General features: G+C 40.8%; 2 protein-coding genes across 2 annotated transcripts in view; one reads left to right on the forward strand and one right to left on the reverse strand.

Annotated features, from left to right (window-relative positions):
• NKTR (natural killer cell triggering receptor) overlaps nucleotides 1–10,985 on the reverse strand; it is a 57,577-nt gene extending 46,592 nt beyond the window's left edge. Inside the window, 2 exon segments of the mRNA XM_004754254.3 lie at nucleotides 10,589–10,669; nucleotides 10,853–10,985. Coding sequence (XP_004754311.2) covers nucleotides 10,589–10,646 — 58 coding nt within the window. The 5' untranslated portion in view covers nucleotides 10,647–10,669; nucleotides 10,853–10,985.
• Nucleotides 10,986–11,032: 47 nt separating this feature from the next.
• LOC101678967 (Y-box-binding protein 1-like) lies at nucleotides 11,033–17,972 on the forward strand. Its single transcript, XM_013057144.2, has 3 exons — nucleotides 11,033–11,224; nucleotides 17,080–17,286; nucleotides 17,702–17,972. The coding sequence occupies exons 1-3, from the start codon at nucleotides 11,187–11,189 to the stop codon at nucleotides 17,796–17,798; spliced, it is 342 nt and encodes a 113-aa protein (XP_012912598.1). The 5' UTR covers nucleotides 11,033–11,186; the 3' UTR covers nucleotides 17,799–17,972.
• Nucleotides 17,973–18,162: the final 190 nt, after the last annotated feature.

The following is an 18,162-nucleotide window of genomic DNA, read 5'->3' on the forward strand; positions in this document are numbered from 1 at the left end:
GCTCTTCAGTCTCCTTCTTCTACTCCCAGAATTAGACTTCTAGAAAAAACACCAAGTTTTTCAGGTGATGACAACAGCTAGGTAAGAGAGCAGGGAGACAGGCAGAGAGCAGTAGTTGTAGTAGTTCACACCGACTGGGCTGTCTGGGTAACTTCCAAACTGCTAATGTCACTGCAGTTTCTGATGAAAACATCAGGGTCTTCGTATTAATTACATTACCTATGGAGCTTAATTTAGGGACATAACTCTTCTCTTTTCCCCCATCATATGGGGTACCCAACCTGAATACAGAGATCTACCCTTTTTAGGCCCTCTACTCATACAAATTACCTAATTAAGAGTAAGGCTTCAGTGATTTGTGCAAGTCTGTACGGACTGGAAACAGGAATTTGGGATTTCACCAAATAGCAATCTACTTAAGACACAGTCTCTTGGAACACAAACTAAAATAGGGAACTACCTGTAGCAAGGCATACAGTCAGGCATTCACAGCTAGTGGTTCTGAATGCAATTTCTGAGATAATTTTGAAAGCATTACCTCAGTTCTAGATAACTCTGTCAGTCACCCAAGTCTTCCCCTTTTTAGCCTGAGCTTTTTTCTGCCTATTTAAAGAAATCTTTTTAGTTTCCATCTGCTTTTATTCCCAGTAAGATAAGTGTTTAATGAACACCTGACCGTCTGTGTAAGTGCTAAGTTCTACCAAGGATTCAGGCTGAAAGATATATTCTGGGAAGTTTTAAGACTCCATACATGCTGCAAAAAGAGAACTGTAAGGAATGGTACTGGACAGCTAGTTCATACCACTAATGCCAGTCACAATTCCCTGGCAACAACACTGACAAATATCAACAAAGGTAGAAAAGTAACAGAAAAGCACAGGGATTCAAGGGGGAGCAGTGGCAGGAGGTACGAGTTAAACAAGGAACAGCCATCTTATGTTAAAGGCAGAAAAGGGGGAAAAAAATGTTTGTATATTTCACTTGGGGTTGAGGAAGAGAAAGGGGAAGGAAAGGAAGGTGCTATGAAGTCAACTTTCTCCTCTCAAAGTCCCTATAAAAACCCATGTGTCTGCCTTCAAAACCATGCAATCAGGCCTTGTGTTATTACTGCATTCTTCACACCCAATTTCTGAATGAATGAATGAACAAACCAAAAAAAGGGCAAGAAACCACACCAAACTCTTTGCTTACAGAAACCTGAAACAAGTCTTTTTCCTAAAATGTGAACAAAAAGGCTTAATCTTTACAAAGGTCAGTCTAAATACCTTAGTATGAAAGCCATGTACTCAACTCAGGGTACATGCTCATGTTCATGCACACACAATAATTAAAGAAACTTAAAAAAAAAAAAATCATGTCAGATACCATGCCAGATTCTTTACAAGTAACAGTCTGCTCTGCAAGTAACAGGAGAGCATTTAAAGAAACACTGCATTATCAAAAATCACATATAAAAACAATGGTTTCTATGGGAAAATGGGAGGTGGAAGACAAGGGAATTTTAAGATTGCAGTTAAGAATGATTTTTTCGGGGCGCCTGGGTGACTCAGTGGGTTAAAGCCTCTGCCTTTGGCTCGGGTCATGATCTCGGGGTCCTGGGATCAAGTCCCGTGTCGGGCTCTCTGCTCAGTAGGGAGCCTGCTTCCTCCTCTCTCTGCCTGCCTCTCTGCCTACTTGTGATCTGTCTCTGTCAAAGAAATAAATAAAAAATTTTTAAAAAATGATTTTTTCATTAGGAGTATCACTAATAAAGGCATGTTTTTACCTATAAGCGTACACTGTCGTACACTGTCAAACTTCCACATCACTGTGGAAATCCTACAACTGATCGCACCTCACTCTGTCCCCTTTTCCCAGCACTCTCAGTAGCATAATCCTTCCGGTGGTTTTTCAGATTAGTTAGGACTGACATGAATAACTTAAGAAGAGCAGTGCTGCTCAATTGCCTTTGTTTCCTATATGACTAGCTCCCTACCTTGTTATCTGATTGTTACAACACAAACGGCAGTCGGCCTAATTAAAACCATGCTCCTTAATTAACCCATGCCATCATAATAAATTCCTGTTACAAAAATACAATCTGTAAGGTAGCTGGCTGCATTATTTTATTATTCTTCCCAACAACTTTACTACACAGGCACCACTACACTGGAGTCCTATTTAATTTCTGAGTATACAAAAAGGGAAGAAATTTTCTTAATAGTGGAGAGCACTGCATCCAGTTACTCTAGTCACAAGCTCAGGACCAGGGTGAGGTTGAGATAGCAGATGCCTTTCTCCTATTCCCTTAGTACATACCAGATCCCCACATGCCTCACTCTCAAAGCAGAAACTATCTTAAATATGATGACTCTGATGTTTAAAGGGAAATTCTGAATATAAGCAAATTTTGCTGTGCTACCTTTAGAGCCACATTAAGACAAAACTGATAGTATTTGCATTCTACAAAGAGTAGAATTCCTTTACATCAACATTTATGTAAGGTATTGTGGCTTGCCCGAAGTCACAAGTAGTACTCCATTTTCAATTGTTTCTTGGATCCATGTGAATTTTAACCAATGAAGTAGAAACATCAATTTCAGATATATATTTTTATCTATTATATATTTTATCTTTACCCATTTTTATCTATTTTGATGAATTGCCAGGTTTTTATAATATTGCTCTGAGGCCTACATTAAAAAAAAAAAAAAATTCCAAAGCCAATCATTCCTCTTAAGAAATACCCTGATTATCACTTTTGAAAACAAACTTCGGGGAACCTGGGTGGCTCAGTCTGTTAAATAACTGCCTTTGGCTCCGGTCGTGATCTCAGGTCCTGGCATCGAGCCCTGCCATGGGGCTCCTTGCTCATTGGGAAGTCTGCTTCTCCCTCTCTCTCTGCTTGTGCTCTGTCAAATAAATATATAAAATCTTCAAAAAAAAAAAAAAAAAAAAGAGGAATGGCACTGTATTCCTCTAAAATGTCAGTGTCATAAAAGAAAAAAAAATAGAAAAAAGGTATAAAAATGGAGAATAAAGTGACATGGCAGCTGAATGCAGTATCTGATTCTAGACTAGATTTTGTATTGGAAGAGAAAGAATACTATAATTTACTTCTTAGTCCCAATCACAAAAATGGAAGGAACACAGAAATGGTAGATTAAAGTATCACATCAATGCAAAAAAAAACCCATAATGGCCACTCTTGACTAACCTGGATTAAATCAGTTTATTGGCTGATATCTAAGACCTGGTTCCTTGGACTCCAGTTTCTTAGTACAAGGATCTGAATGATAAGGCAAGGAAAACGCAAGCTTCTGAGGCACCAAAGAGGGAAAAACAAGATTACTATTTCATGCCCACCCTGGGAGGCTCTCACTAACCCTAGATAACATTTAACCAGAGAAGGTTAAGATTAAGTCTGTCAGAAAAATGAAGCTGTCAATGTGAAATCACAATGAGGATATCATATATACACACACACACTTCCAAACTGGGTACCACATTTCATACAAAAAGTAATGCCTTCAGAAAACAAGAGTTTATTTGTAAAGACAATGAAAAATGACTGGCTAATTTCTGTCAGTTAACATTTTTAGAAATTTATAAGGAATTCCAGGTTTAATAAAAATGGAATAAATATACTTCACCCTTAGTTCTCTTAGTTCTCACTGAAAGCAACTAAGAAACCTTGGACAGAAAGCATGGAACAATTATCTAGCACTGAAAAAAAAAAAAAATGGAAGCAGGCAGACTGGGGAAGTAACACAAAAAAAGTCCACCGAATTAGTAATGAATTTTGCTTTCCTACCTTATCTTGTGGCCGGGAATCAAAAGCAATCTGAACCCTGGAACTGCACTCTGGGTACAGAAGAGCTCTGAGGATAGTGACAGTGAATGGGGGACATCTTGTTTTCTTTCCGTTCTTTCCATTCTCTAGTTCTAGCTCCTAGGCAATTACACAGGGATGGTGTCAAGAACAGTGGTGGCCGGACAAGCACATAAAACTTCAAGGGAGGCAAAGAATCCTTCTGACTAGAGGAACTGTGCTCCCAAGAGCACAGAAAAATCCCTGCTGTTCTTTAACTCCCAATTCTCTTGCCACTTAGTCTCAGAGACAGATATATTTACAAAAAGCACATGGTAGAGTAAGGAAACTAAAACCCTGGCTTTCTGGCTGGATGACCAAAAAAGGGAGTCCCTAAGGGCCAGAATATACTGGGGAAATCTCAAAGAAGAGGGAGCTCCCTCAAGAAAACAGTCCCATGGTGTTATGAACTCCAAGGCTCATCCATACATTATGCATGTGTGGGTATGACTCTTAACAGGAGAAGGTGGTTGCTGGTTAAACCTAACCAGGCTTACTGCCTGCTATAGAATCCTCATCATCATCAAAAGTGAGGGCTCTCCACAGGATTTAAACTAGACCCAGGGTCATGTAAAGTAATACACAAAATGTCCGAGATACAATTCAACATTTATTGTCATTTAAAGAACTATGAAAATCTCATATTCCATAAGGAAAGGGCAAAAACAGCAACTATATGATAATACCAATGCTAGAAATGGCTAGACAAAGCCTTTAAAGATTTTATTTATTTATTTGAGAGAGACAGCGTGAGAGAGAGCCCAAGAGCGGGATGAGGGGCAGAGGAAGCAGCAGACTCCCCGATGAGCAGGGAGCCCAATGTAGGACTCAATCCTGGGACTCCAGGATCATGACCTTAGCTGAAGGCAGCTGCTTAACTGAGCCACCCAAACACCCCTAGACAAAAACTTTAAAGCAGCTATTTCAACCACACTATGTTAAGTACAAATATTCTTAAAATGAATGGAAAAACAAAATCTCAAGCAAAACCACAACGGAATTAAAAAAATAAATAAATAAAATGGTCAAAATTAAAAATTCACGAGATGGGCTCAACCATACAATGAAGATGACAGAGGAAAAAGTGAACTTAAGACCAATTAATAGAAATTACTCAATGTGCAAAACAGAGAGAAAAAAAGACAAAAATAAAAACTGAACAAAGCCTCAGTCTTCAAAAAATACATCAAAAGATTGATTTGTGTCATCAAAGTCCTGGAAAGATAGGAAAAAGAGTGTTGGACAGAAAACTATCTGGAGAAGCAGTAGCTGAAAATGTCTTGTATTTCGCAAGAGACAAAGATTCAAGATCAGAAACCCCATAGAGAATAAACCAAAGAAATTCACACCCACACACATCACAATAAAACTGCTGAAATCTAGAGACAAAATAAAAATCTCAAAAGCAGTCACACCAGAACACATTACATATGGGGCAACAAAAATCTGCATAACTATAGATTTTCTCATCAGAAACCAAACTGACCAGAAGGAACATTTTTCAAGTGCTAAAAAAAAGTAATCATCAACCCAAAATTCTCTAACTACTGAAAATATCTTTCAAGAATAAAGGCAAAGTTGGGGTGCCTAGGTGGCTCTATCAGTTAGGCATCTGATTCTTGATCTCAGGTGTTGATCTCAGGGTGGTGAGCTCAAGCCCCTTGTTGAGCTCCATGCTAGGCATGGAGCCTACTTTAAAAAAAAAAAAAAATGAGAAGAGGGGTGCCTGGGTGGCTCAGTGGGTTAAAGCCTCTGTCTTCAGCTCAGGTCATGATCCCAGTGTCCTGGGATCGAGCCCCGCATTGGGCTCTCTGCTCAGAATGGAGCCTGCTTCCTCCTCTCTCTTTCTCTGCCGGCTTCTCTGCCTACTTGTGATCTCTGTGATCTGTCAAATAAATAAATAAAATCTTAAAAAAAAAAAAAAGAGAAGAAAGGCAAAGTAAAATTCTCAGGTGAAAAACCAAAACCAGAAAACCAATAAAGAGAACTTATTACCAAAGTTCTGCTCTGAAAGAAATGCTTTAAACAAATTCTTCAGGGGCGCCTGGGTGGCTCAGTGGGTTGGGCCGCTGCCTTAGGCTTGGGTCATGATCTCAGGGTCCTGGGATCGAGTCCCACATTGGGCTCTCTGCTCAGGGGAGAGCCTGCTTCCCTCTCTCTCTGCCTGCCTCTCTGTCTACTTGTGATCTCTCTCTCTGTCAAATAAATAAATAAATATTTAAACAAATTCTTCAGGTGAAAGGGGAATGATACCAGAGGGAACCTAAGACTTCAGAAATGAACAAAAAAGAATCAGAAATATAAACACGTAAGTCAATAATGAGAGTATTTTTTCCTCCTCTTAACCTAGTATGTGTGACGTTTGAAAGCAAAGGCTTTCAATGTTTGTAGATGTAATACATATGACCAATACAACATAAGGTTGTAAAGTGGGATGGTTTCAACATTTCACCTGAAGTGGTAAAATATTAATTCTAAGTACACCGTGAAAAGCCAAGGATATATATTATAATTTCTAAAGCAACCACTAAAAAGACCATATAAAGATCATCAAAAAATCAACAGAAAAATTTAAAAGAAATACTAAAAAATATTCAAATAACCCAGAACGCAAGAAAACAGAGGAAGCAAAAACAATTAAGACAAATCCAAACAAACAATAGTTGCACTAAGTGTAAAAGCCTAAATATACTGATTAAAAGATTATGAGAATGGGTTAAAAAAGCAAGACCCATCTATTTACCATGTGTAAAAAACCCACTTTATTTATTCAAGGTTTTTTTGGGGGGAGGGGTGGCAGGAAGCAGAGGGAGGGAGAGGGAGAATCCCAAGCAGGCTCAACACCCAATGCAGACCCCACTAGCTCATGACCGGAGCTGAATTCAAGAGCTGGAGACTCAACCGACTGAGCCACACAGGTGCACCAGATTTTATTTTCAAGTATCTCTACATCCAACATGGAGCTTGAACTCACAATCCCAAGATCAAGAGCCTCGTGCTCCACCAAATGAGCCAGCAAGGTACCCCAAGAAACACTTTATATATAAGTTAAAAGTAGAAGGATAGAAAAATGACATACCAGATAAACACTAACAAAAAAATGAAGTAGCAGTACTCATACCAGACAAAGCAGGTTTCCAAGCAAGAAAAATTACCAGGAATAACAAGGGTCATTACATAACAATAAAAGGGTCAATTCGTTAGGAAGACATAACAATCCTAAATGGATATGCATCCACCTAACAAGAGAGCCTCAAACAAAATGAAACAAAAACTAACAGAACTGAAAGAAGAAATTAAATCCACAATTATCGACGGAGACTTCGATATTCCTCTCTCAGTAAACAATAGAACAAGAAGACAAAAAATTCAGCCAGGATATGGAAGAACTGAACACCATTAGCCAACTGACTCAAGCAGAATATATATTCTTTTAAAGTGCACATGGGAAATACACTAAAATAGAACATATCAAAACTTTAATAAATTTAAAAGAACCGAGATCATATAAAGTATGCTCTCCAACCATAATGGAACTAAAGTAGAAATCATTAACACAAAAACTGCAAAATAGCCAAGTACTTCGAAATTAAAACACTTCTCAATAATTCTTGAGCCAAAGACTAAGCCTCAAGGGATAAGAGAAAATATTCTGAGCTGAAAGAAAATGAACAATATGTCAAAATTTGTGGGGTCCTGCATATAAAGGAAATTTATAGCATTAAATCCTTATACTGGAAAAGGGTCTCGAGTCAACAATACAAATCTGCACTTAAAGAAACTAGAAAAAGAGCAAAGTAACCCAAAGCAAGCAACAGAAAAGATATGAAAAGCAGAAATCATTAAAACTGGAAGAAAATAGGGGAAAAAGATGAACAAAACCAAAATAGTTTTGTTTTTTGTTTTTTGTTTAGTTTTCTGAAATGATGATAAGTATGACAGTGATAAACTTCTAGCCAGAGACCAAGGAAGAAAGACAAAGGGCACAGATTATCAATATTAGGAACGAAAGAAGAGCTATCACTACAAATCCCACAGATAAACTCACTCAAGAAGAAATAAGATGAGCAGTTCTGCAACTATTGAAGAAGTTAAAATCTTAATTAAAAACCTTCTGAAGAAAAATCCTGAAGTATAGTCCTGGAATTATTTCAAAGAGGAACCAACTTATTTTATTGGATTCACAGAGAAAAACTCTCTATACAGACACCTTCCTCTTCTAATACATACTTAAAACTCATTTTGTAATTCAAAAGTCTTGGTAACTTCCTATAAAACATACAAATTTCCCTGGATAGTAACGGAAAACAATACATACTGTGCTGCATTCAACTCAATTTCTATCAGAACTTTTTAAGATTTTACTTATTTGAGGGGCGCCTGGGTGGCTCAGTCGTTAAGCGTCTGCCTTCAGCTCAGGTCATCCTGGATGAGCCCCGCGTTGGTCTCCCTACTCAGCAGGAACTCTACTTCTCTCTTCCACTCCCTCTGCTTATGTTCCCTCTCTCGACATCATTCTGTCAAATTAATAAATAAAATCTTAAAGAAAAAAAAAGATTTTACTTATCTGAGAGAGAGAATGAGAAAGATCGAGAAGGGGAGGATCAGAGAAAGAAGCGGACTCCCTGCTGAGCAGGGATCACCCCCGCCCCCACGAGGCACTCCCAGGACTCCAGGATCACGACCTGAGCTGAGCCACCCAGGAACCCCTTATCAGTACTTCTTAATCTCTCATTAATGTGGTCATTAAGGTCACTCCTAAAGGATCTTTGATACTACTTTGTATTTACAGCAAGTAAAGTATTAACAACACAAGAAGTGAAGAATATCACTTGGCTAAGTACTCAATGACATACTTACTAATGGTTAAATCCTACAAAGCAGGGTACCTCAGCAGAATGGTTAAATCCTACAAAGCAGTACCACAGCTGAAGTGATCCTTAAAAAGTTGTGTAAAAATCAAGTACCTACTATTTATACACTGAAAAGTGCTTGAAGTATTATATAGGAGATTGAACCATATGAAATTGCCAATTATCAACTGGTTTAACGCAGAACAGTATAAGCACGAAATTCGTTCTACATTTAACAAATGTATCCTGGAGATTTTTCATAACAAAGGTTATTTGCAAATCTAGGATATGCATACTTTTCATAAGTCTATTTTTAATCTTTTTTGACAGTGGGAAATAACTTTTTTATTTTACTATGTTCAATTTGCTATTTTTAATTCTTAAAAAAAGCAAGCCCTGTTATCGGAAGCACGGACTCACTATATGGTAAGGATTATGATCAAGGCTCAAAATATTAAACACAGAGAATGCAACCATATTTCTAAGATCACAACATTCCTTTGCTCAAAATCCTTCCATATCTTATCTCACAGGGTCAAAAGTCCTTATTGTGGTCTATAGCCATTTCCTCCTCCTCTCATCCCTCCTCTACTCCACCCTGGGCTTCTGGCAGTTCTTAAAACACCAAAGCACACTCCCTCCCCAGTGCCTTTGTACTAACTTCCTTGGCCAGAAATGCTCCTCAAAGACATCCAGGAAGGCGTACCCCCTCCTCTGCTTCAGATGTTTGCCAGCCATCTCAAAATAGCCTTTTCTGACCAACATATTAAAACAGTACCCCCCTGGGGCGCCTGGGTGGCTCAGTGGGTTTGTTCCGCTGCCTTCAGTGCATCGGGCTCTCTGCTCAGCGGGGAGCCTGCCTTCCCCTCTTTCTCTGCCTGCCTGTCTGCCTACTTGTGATCTTTCTCTCTGTCAAATAGGTGAATGAAATCTTTAAAAGAAGAAAAATAAATAAATAAATAAAACAGTACCCCTACTACAAGCCACTCTATTTTTTTCCCCTTGTTTATGGTCTGTCTTCTCCCAGCAGAAAACAAACTGCAAGGAATAGAGTCCTTTGTTTTATTCATCGCTATATCCCCAGAGTCTTGGACAGTAGCAGGCTCTCAAGAATCTGCTGGACAAGATGCTGCACAAAGACTGCATATTTATTTCCAACTAAAACTTATGTCACAGATACAAGAAAAAAAAAAGGTTAAGAAAACAGTTCGGAACCCGGCAGGCTCTGCTATTTAAAATAAAACAACTACCATTTAGAAGAAAATATTTTATTTTCAGTAATATATATTAAGGAACGGCTGGATTCCTTGAAAGACGAAGTATTAATGCTAAATGCATGCGTGCTGCAAGTCTGTTTGTACAGAACACTTCGCTTTATCACATAAGACTTTCACTAAGTCATTTGCCCATGAACCAAGAAATTCTGGCTAAAGATACTTAAGGAAAAATAAAGGTGGGAGTTAACCTACTGATATACAAGAATTAGGAAATACAGAATATACGAATCCAAACCTCAGAGCAGAGAAAAATACCAGAAATAGGAATTGGAGTGATTGTCCCCTTACAGACACTGAGACAGAAAAGTCCGAGACAGATTGCACCCTTTCCCTTTGGCGCCAGGAATGGTACGAACATTCAGTCCGGGGGTGCAAGGCGTGACTCTCCCGGCAAGGGGCTTCGGAGGGTGAGACCCGGACCCTGAGTGGGATGGGAGTGGCGGATTCCGGCCGCTCTCCTCTCCCAATGATTTTCGCTCAGGAGCAAAGGTAGTGCTGACTGCGCCTACCCGCTCCCAAAAAGGGTTGGGGGAGGGTTGATGAGAGTAGACCCCTCCCCTTCCCCAAGGATGGTCCAGGCCCCCGCAGGAGCCCAGCCTCCCGCTCACCCGGCTCCCGGTTGATCTCGATGTCGAAGTGGCACTGCGGCCGGTCCTGCGCCCCCATCGCGACCGAGGCGGCGGCAAGATCTACGAGAAAGGGGGAGGAAAGCGATCAGGGCGGGAGCTAGGGCGGGGGCTGGGGCGGAGCCCGCGCCACGATCGCCTCGCGCCGGCCTGTCGCGATACCACGGGAGGCCGAGCCGGGGTTCCCTCCAGCCCCGGGCCTCCCGACTCCCAAAGAGCGCCCACACATGCGGGCGAGCTCTTCACCTGGTTGGCCTCCAGCCTGAGCAGCTCTCCGTGAGCGGAGGGGAAAGCGCTGCCACCGCAGCGGCTGGAGCCCAACGCCACTAACGGACCACCACCCCCTCCCCCGGGCCGGCCTCCCTGTGCCACGCTAAACCCCGCGAGAGCCGGGACAAATACCGCGAGAGCACAGCCTCGAAGTGGGTGTTTAACCGAAGAGTGCGCGCGCAGGTGGGCGTGTCTGGGAGCTCTCGAGGAGCTTCTAGCCCGGCGCTCCTATACCTGAGCTAGTCTTATTTTGCCCCGCCCCTTTCCTCGCGTTAGAGTCAGTCGCCCAATCGCGGCGCCCTGATCACGCATGCGCTGTCTGATTCCTCTGATCCTCCCTCAAGATCTGTGAGTGTTAGTGCGTTTTCCGGTACCGCGATGCTTCCGTGTTGTCTACACCTGCGAGCAAGCCGTGAGAAAGGAAGTCGAGGTTCAGTGAACGGACGGATCGTTTGGCCTGTTTTCGTTTTCTCAAGGCGTAGTTATGACACTCTCTTCCTCTTAGACTGTTTGACTTCAGAGGCCTTAGGTGTGCGTCCGTCTTCTCTCTGGCGTCAGCATCGCAGGGGCAGTCTTTGTTCAAGCCCATCATCTTTTGTGAAGTCAGTTCAAGACCTTTGCCCATGTTGTATTCGTGTTGGTCTTACCATTGAATGCGGGAGTTCAGAGTACAAATGTTTTGTTAAACAGGTGATATGTGTATGTTCTAAATACAAATCTTCTGTTATATAGAATTCCGAGTATTTTCTCCTGAGCTGGGTCGTTTCATTATTTTGGTGGTGGTTTGTGCAAAGCAGTTAATTTTAGTAAAGTTGCTTGATCAGTTTTTCGTGTGGTTTGCTTTTTCTGTGCTAAGAAATCTCTGCTTACTCCAAACCCCTGGTAATTTTTCTCTTGTGTTTTCCTCTAGAACTTTTACGTGTAAGTCTAGAATATATTGGAATCTTTCATCGTGGTGTCAGGTAGAGGTTGCGGTTCGTTTTTTTGTTTGTTTGTTTGTTTTGGTTCCCAGTATGAAAACAGAGGAGTTCCACCACCATTTGTTAAAAAAAAAAAAAAAAAAAAAAAAAAAAAAACGAAACAAGGAAAAAAAAAAAGAAAGAAAGAAAAAAAAAAGAACCCTGCCTTTTGTTGAATTACCTTCGCTTTGCGTGTTGCTGTTTCTGGACTCTATTTTGTTAACTGTTCTATGTATCTTTATGTTAGGGCCAAACTGTTTTGTTTTTGTTTTAAGTTATTTTCTTAAAACTGTAAAATACACACTAGCAAAATTATCATTTAACTCTTTTTAAGTGTAGGGTTCAGAGTCAGTACATTCACATTGTTGTGCAATTAACACCACCATCTAGCCACAGAACTTTTTTCACTTTGGAAACTGAAACTCTGTATCCATTAAACAATAACTGCATTCAGACAGCTTCAGACAACCACTCTCTTTTTTTTTTTTTTTTTTAATTTATTACGGTAAGAACACTTTATGAGATCTACCCTCTTAACAGATTTTAAGATTTTATTTATTTATTTGACAGTGCTTGAGTGAGTAGCAGGAAGAGCAGAGGGAGAGGGACAAGCAGACTCCTCACTGACTGGGAGCCTGGCATTGGGCTCGCAGCTGGATCCCAACCCACAGAGCCACCCAGCTTCCCCCACCTTAACAGATTTTCAAGTGTACAACATGGTATTTTTATCAATAACCCAATGCTCTAAAGCAGATTTCTAGAATTCATCTTGCATAGGAGAAATTTTATAACCTTTCATAGGAACTACTTTCCCTCTCTTCCCATCCCCTGGCAACCACTCTTTTACTCTTTGCTTCTAACTTGCCGTTTTAGTTACCACATATTAAATGGAATCGTACAATATGTGTCCTTTGGTGTCTAACTTGTTTCACTTAGCATAATATTCCCAAGTTTCATCGATGTTCTCACATATTGGAGGATTTCCTTTTTTTAAGGCTACACAATACCCCGTTGTATGAATATACCATAATTTCTTTATCCATTCATCAGCAGATGTAGACTTGGGTTGCTTCCATCATTTGGCTATTGTGAACAATGCTCCTGTGAAGATGAGTGTGTAAATATCTCTGAGATCCTGCTTTCAATTCCTTTGGGCATATACCCAGAAGTAGAATTGGTAGGTCATAAGCTGTTTTAAATTTTTTTTTCTTTTTCTTTTTTTTTTTTTAGGGCACCTGGGTGGCTCAGTCGGTTAAGTATGTGCCTTCAGCTCAGGTCATGATCCCAGGATCCTGAGATTGAGCCCAGCATCAGGCTCCCTGCTCAGTGGAGAGCCTGCTTCTCCCTCTCCCTCTGTCTCCTGCTCTGCCTACTTGTGCTCTCTATCTCTCTGTCAAATAAAAAAAAACTTAAAAAAAAAAAACAAAACTTTTTTTTTAAAGATTTTATTTATTTATTTGAGAGAGTGAGAGGGAGAGATAGCAGAGGGGCAGAAGGAGAGAGAGTTGGAGAAGTGAACTCCCCTGCTGAGCCAAAGGCAGACACTTAAGGATTGAGCCACCAAGGCCTCCCAAGCTAATTCTGTTTTTTTATAGAGAACTGCCATTCTGTTTTCCATAGTGACTGAACTATTTTACATTTCCATCTGCATTGCACAAGGATTTCAATTTCTCAACATCTTCACCAACACTTGTTATTTTCTGTTGGGTTTTTTTTTTTAATAATTGCCATCCCAAAGAGTGAAGTGGCACACTGTTTTGATTACTGTAGCTTTATAGTAATTTTAAAAATCAAGATCACTTAGGTAGTTTCTAATCTGTGCATCTGTGCCACCTTGTAAAGTGCAGAGACTTTCTGCACCATCATGAAAGTGCTATCCTTGTCGGAGGTTGCCAGTTCTACCTCTCTGTCTACAGTATCAGAGCAACAGTCTCCTGGGTTTCACCTTTGTAACCTAGGCTGAATTGAGAAGCTTGTGGTCCTGGGTCTGATTTTGCTTACACTGTTACAGCTAACAATAGGTTTGGAAAAGATGAAATGTACATACCTAATCAGAGATGAAATGGGTTGGTAAAGCTAACTTCCATACAGACTTGTGAAAGGAAGAGAACGGGAGCATTGCCCAGGGAAGTGATTTGTAATTACTGTGCTGTGGGCATCTGGCGTCAATGTAAATTGGCTTTAGAGCTCTGGAATGAAATGCTTAATTTGGGGAGTATTTAAAATATTTTAAATCTCCTGAAAATCATTTTTTTTTAAGATTTTATTTATTTAACAGACAGAGATCACAGGTAGGCAGAGAGGCAGGCAGAGAGAAAGGAGGAAGCAGGCTCCCTGCAAAGCAGAGAGCCCGATGTGGGGCTCGATCCCAGGACCCTGGGATCACGACCTGAGCCGAAGGCAGAGGCTTTACCCCACTGAGCCACCCAGGTGCCCCCTGAAAATCATTTTTGTCTTGACACTCCACTAAAGTTTCTTTCCTGCCACTGATTATATGATGTAGGGCAAATCACTTTGATCCTGGAGTTCAATTTCTTCATCTGTAAAATAAGCAGGATGAAATACTTTCTAAGTTCCCTCCTTGCTCAAAATTCTTTTATTCTGTCCTGTGAGTTGAAATTATATTTCAGATGATTTGAGGATAAGGCATGCTATTTGGTCTGTGGTTAAGGTGAAGAAGAAACTACTGGGACAAGGCAGGCCTAGGGCTAGCATCCACCAAAAGGACTCAATACCCCCTCCCTCATCATCAAGAGTAGTAGAAAAATAATATCCAAGCAGTTTACAAACTCAGGCTTAATTTGGAGAACGCTTTGTAGGAGGAATTTTCAGGTAATGATTCTGGGTGTTAAGCCTTTTAGAATGGGATTACACCAGCAATTGGCACTTCAATGGATAGAGCTCTAGCAAAACTAATCAGGAGTACTAGTGGGGAAATTTGGATGAAACATAATTTTCTAGAAAATAGAAATTACCAAAGTTGACTCAAAGAAATAGAAGGCCTAAATAAACTAGCAACCTTTGAAGAAATTGAATTAGTAATCCCTACTCCTTCCAAACAACTGTGAAGGACATTTTGATATAACCAAGTAGGAAATTTGATAATGATCTAGATATTAGGTGAAATCCAAGAAATATACTTAATTTTGTTAGGTACCTAATAATGAAGATAAAGATAATGAAATTTTGGTTATGCAGGAAAATATTCTTAGTTTTTTTATATAATGAGTGAAACAAATGTGGCAAAATCTTGACAATTATTGTGTCTAGGTGAGAGGTATATGGGGATTTTTCAGATATGTTCTCTACTCTTTTATTTCTTTGGAATTATTCATAATAAAATCAGTAAGAATAAACAGTCTTCCTTTCCAAAAACACAGGTTCCACATTGTTTCATGGGCACATTTTACCAGACCCATAAGTATCAATAATCTTTTCTTATTTAAAATATTTTAGAAAACAGAAAAAGACAGATTCCTAACTTTCTTGTGATACAAATACCAAACAAAGATAGGACAAGAAAATTATAGACCAATCTCATTATAAACATGGATTTAAAAATCCAAACAAAATATTAGGAAATGGAGTTTAGCAACATTTAAACCCAAAATGTTCATGGCCTAGGTTGGCTTTAACTCAGGAATACAAAGATGGTTCAACATCAGAGAATCTGTTCCTATAATTCACCATATTAACAGATTAAAGAAAAGACATATGATTATCTCAATTGTCCCACAGTTTAGCCTCAAGCAGGGATCTCTACCAAATTGACTGTTACGTTTTATGTCCTTAAGGTTAGAACAAAAAGGTAAAACAAAAGGAGAGAAAAGGAATCCAATGAGAAGATACATATGTAATTTTGTCTTATTTGCTTACACCATTATAAAAGGATATCCTGTATCTTAAATGGTAAATTGTGCAGAACAGAATAGGTCCAAGACTGCTGTCTTTGGAAAAACCTGCTTAAAAGGTTGCTCTCTGGATAAAATCTGGGAATCTGTATGGTAGTCATTTTCCTACACTTATAGAAAACTTGAGGTAAGTGATTAGAGTGCTTCACTCTGCCTAGACTATTTGAGCAAACAATATGGTTTATGCTGAACACCTGCTTTCCTTCTGGGAATCTGGAAATTTTGTGTGTAGGTAGAGGATGTGTACATATGTGACCATCCTCCAGTAAAAACTTTGGGCACTGAGTCTCTAATGAACTTCCCTGGTAGACATTTCTCATGTGTTGTTATAATTCATCCCTAGAGGAATTAAGCTCATCCTGTGTGACTCCATTGGGAAGGGGAAGCATGAACCTGTTTTCCTCTGGGCTTTACCCCATATGCCTTTTCTCCTTGGCAGTTTGCTTTATGTTCTTTTGGTATAATAAATCATAGCTGTGAGTACAGTTAACATGCTGAATCTTATGAGTCCTCCTAGCCAATCATCAAACCTGAGGTAATCTTAGGACCTATAACACAGCAACAAATATTACCAGAATTTGATAAAAATCTGTATTGAAAATTTGACAACATTTTTCTTAAATGCTAGATTTCTTTTTTTGTGGAAAACAAGAAGTAGACCATTTCATTTTGCAGAAAATGTGTATTTTGACAGAATAAGTCTCATGCTATTAGTCAAGAGCAGATGGGCTTTCTCCATGAGGGTCAGGAGACAAGGCCATAGCGGCTCCAAGCATACATCCTTATACCTGGGGAAGTCTGAGGGGAAAGCACATATCCTGCCAGCACCAGTGAGAAAAATCCCAGCGAGAGATTTGATTGACGTGATGGGGTTCATATCAGTCTTGACCACCACAATAGTGGGTAGATCCCAAGGCTGATCAGCTTGGGGTGGGGCTAATAACCAAGAGAAGGATGAGGGTATGGCAGCACAGAGATGACCCTTTGGGCAGTGACTGACAACTACTAAATCTAAGAAGTCGAGTTCGATCGGGAGCGGAGAGCCAACCCCACAGAGCTCTAAGTAACCCTACTGCCACCACCGGCCTAGTAACCATCACACCCCAGGCAAGAGCTGCAGCCAGCCACAGCCACCATCCCCACCACCATGAGCAGCAGGGTGGAGACAGCCGCCGCCGCCCACCCACCCCAGCGCTGCCTGAACCAAGCCCCGCACCACGGGTGGCCTCCCATCCGCGGCACCTGCTGTTGGGGACAGGAAGGTCGTTGCAGTGAAGGTTTGGGGAACAGTAAAATGATTCAGTGTAAGAAACGGATATGGTTTCGTCAACAGGAATGACACCCAGGAAGACGTATTTGTACACCAGATTGCCATAAAGAAGAATAACTCCGGGAAGCACCTATGCGAGGAAGATGGAGAGAGTGTAGAGTTTGATGTTGTTGAAGGAGAAAAGGGTGTGGAGGCAGCAGCTGTGACAAGCCCTGGTGGAGTTCCTACGCAAGGCAGTAAACATGCAGCAGACCTGAACCATCACAGACGGTATGTATGCATGTCCCAGGGGTCCTCCACGCAATTCCCAGCAATTACCAAAATAGTGAGAATTTGGAAAAGAGGGAGGATCTGAAAGTGCTCGCAAAGGCCAGGCCCAACAGCGCTGGCTCTACGGGAGACAGCACCTTCTACATGGGGAGACCCTAAGGGCTTCGACCACTGCATTCCAGCAGTTCTGTGCAGGGAGAAGTGGTGGAAGGTGCTGACAACCAGCATGAAGGAGAACAAGGTAGACCAGCCAGGCAATATGTATTGGGGTTATAGACCACAATTCCGCAGCGGGCCTCCTCACTAAAGACAGCCTAGAAAGGATGGCAATGAGGAAGATAAGGAAAACCAAGGAAATGGAGACCCAAGGTCAGCAACCACCTCCACGCTCCCATCACCACAACTTCAATTACAGAGGCAGATGTCCACATAACCCTAAACCACAAGATGGCAAAGACACAGGAGCAGCCAATCCACCAGCTGAGAATTCGTCAGCTCCCAAGGCTGAGTAAACGCCGGCTTACCATTTCTACCATCATCCAGTTTAGTCACCCGAAACGAAAAAATGAAGATGAAATTCCAGCAATAAGAAATGAACAGAAGAGGGACACCTGGGTGGCTCAGTTGGTTAAGCGACTGCCTTCGGCTCAGGTCATGATCCCAGCTTCCTGGGATCGAGTATCACATCAGGCTCCTTGCTCGGCAGGGAGCCTGCTTCTCCCTCTGCCTCTGCCTACTACTCTGTCTGCTTGTGCTCGCTCTCACTCCTCTCTCTCTCTCTGACAAATTAATAAATAAAATTAAAAAAAAAGAAGAAGAAATGAACAGAAGATTGGAGCTGAAGACCTTAAATGCTTGCTTTTTGCCTGTTGGCCA

Source organism: Mustela putorius, unplaced genomic scaffold, assembly GCF_011764305.1.
Source record: "Mustela putorius furo isolate JIRA1106 unplaced genomic scaffold, ASM1176430v1.1 tig00003834_pilon_pilon_pilon, whole genome shotgun sequence".
NCBI lineage: Eukaryota > Metazoa > Chordata > Mammalia > Carnivora > Mustelidae > Mustela > Mustela putorius.

Excerpts from the sequence above, each read along its gene's own strand:
- LOC101678967 (XM_013057144.2), top strand. The coding sequence starts at position 11,187 with ATGCGCTGTCTGATTCCTCTGATCCTCCCTCAAGATCT. Across the intron at positions 11,225-17,079 it reads CTGATCCTCCCTCAAGATCT|GAATGACACCCAGGAAGACG; the intron begins GTGAGTGTTAGT and ends TTTCGTCAACAG. Across the intron at positions 17,287-17,701 it reads GACCTGAACCATCACAGACG|AGGCAGATGTCCACATAACC; the intron begins GTATGTATGCAT and ends CTTCAATTACAG.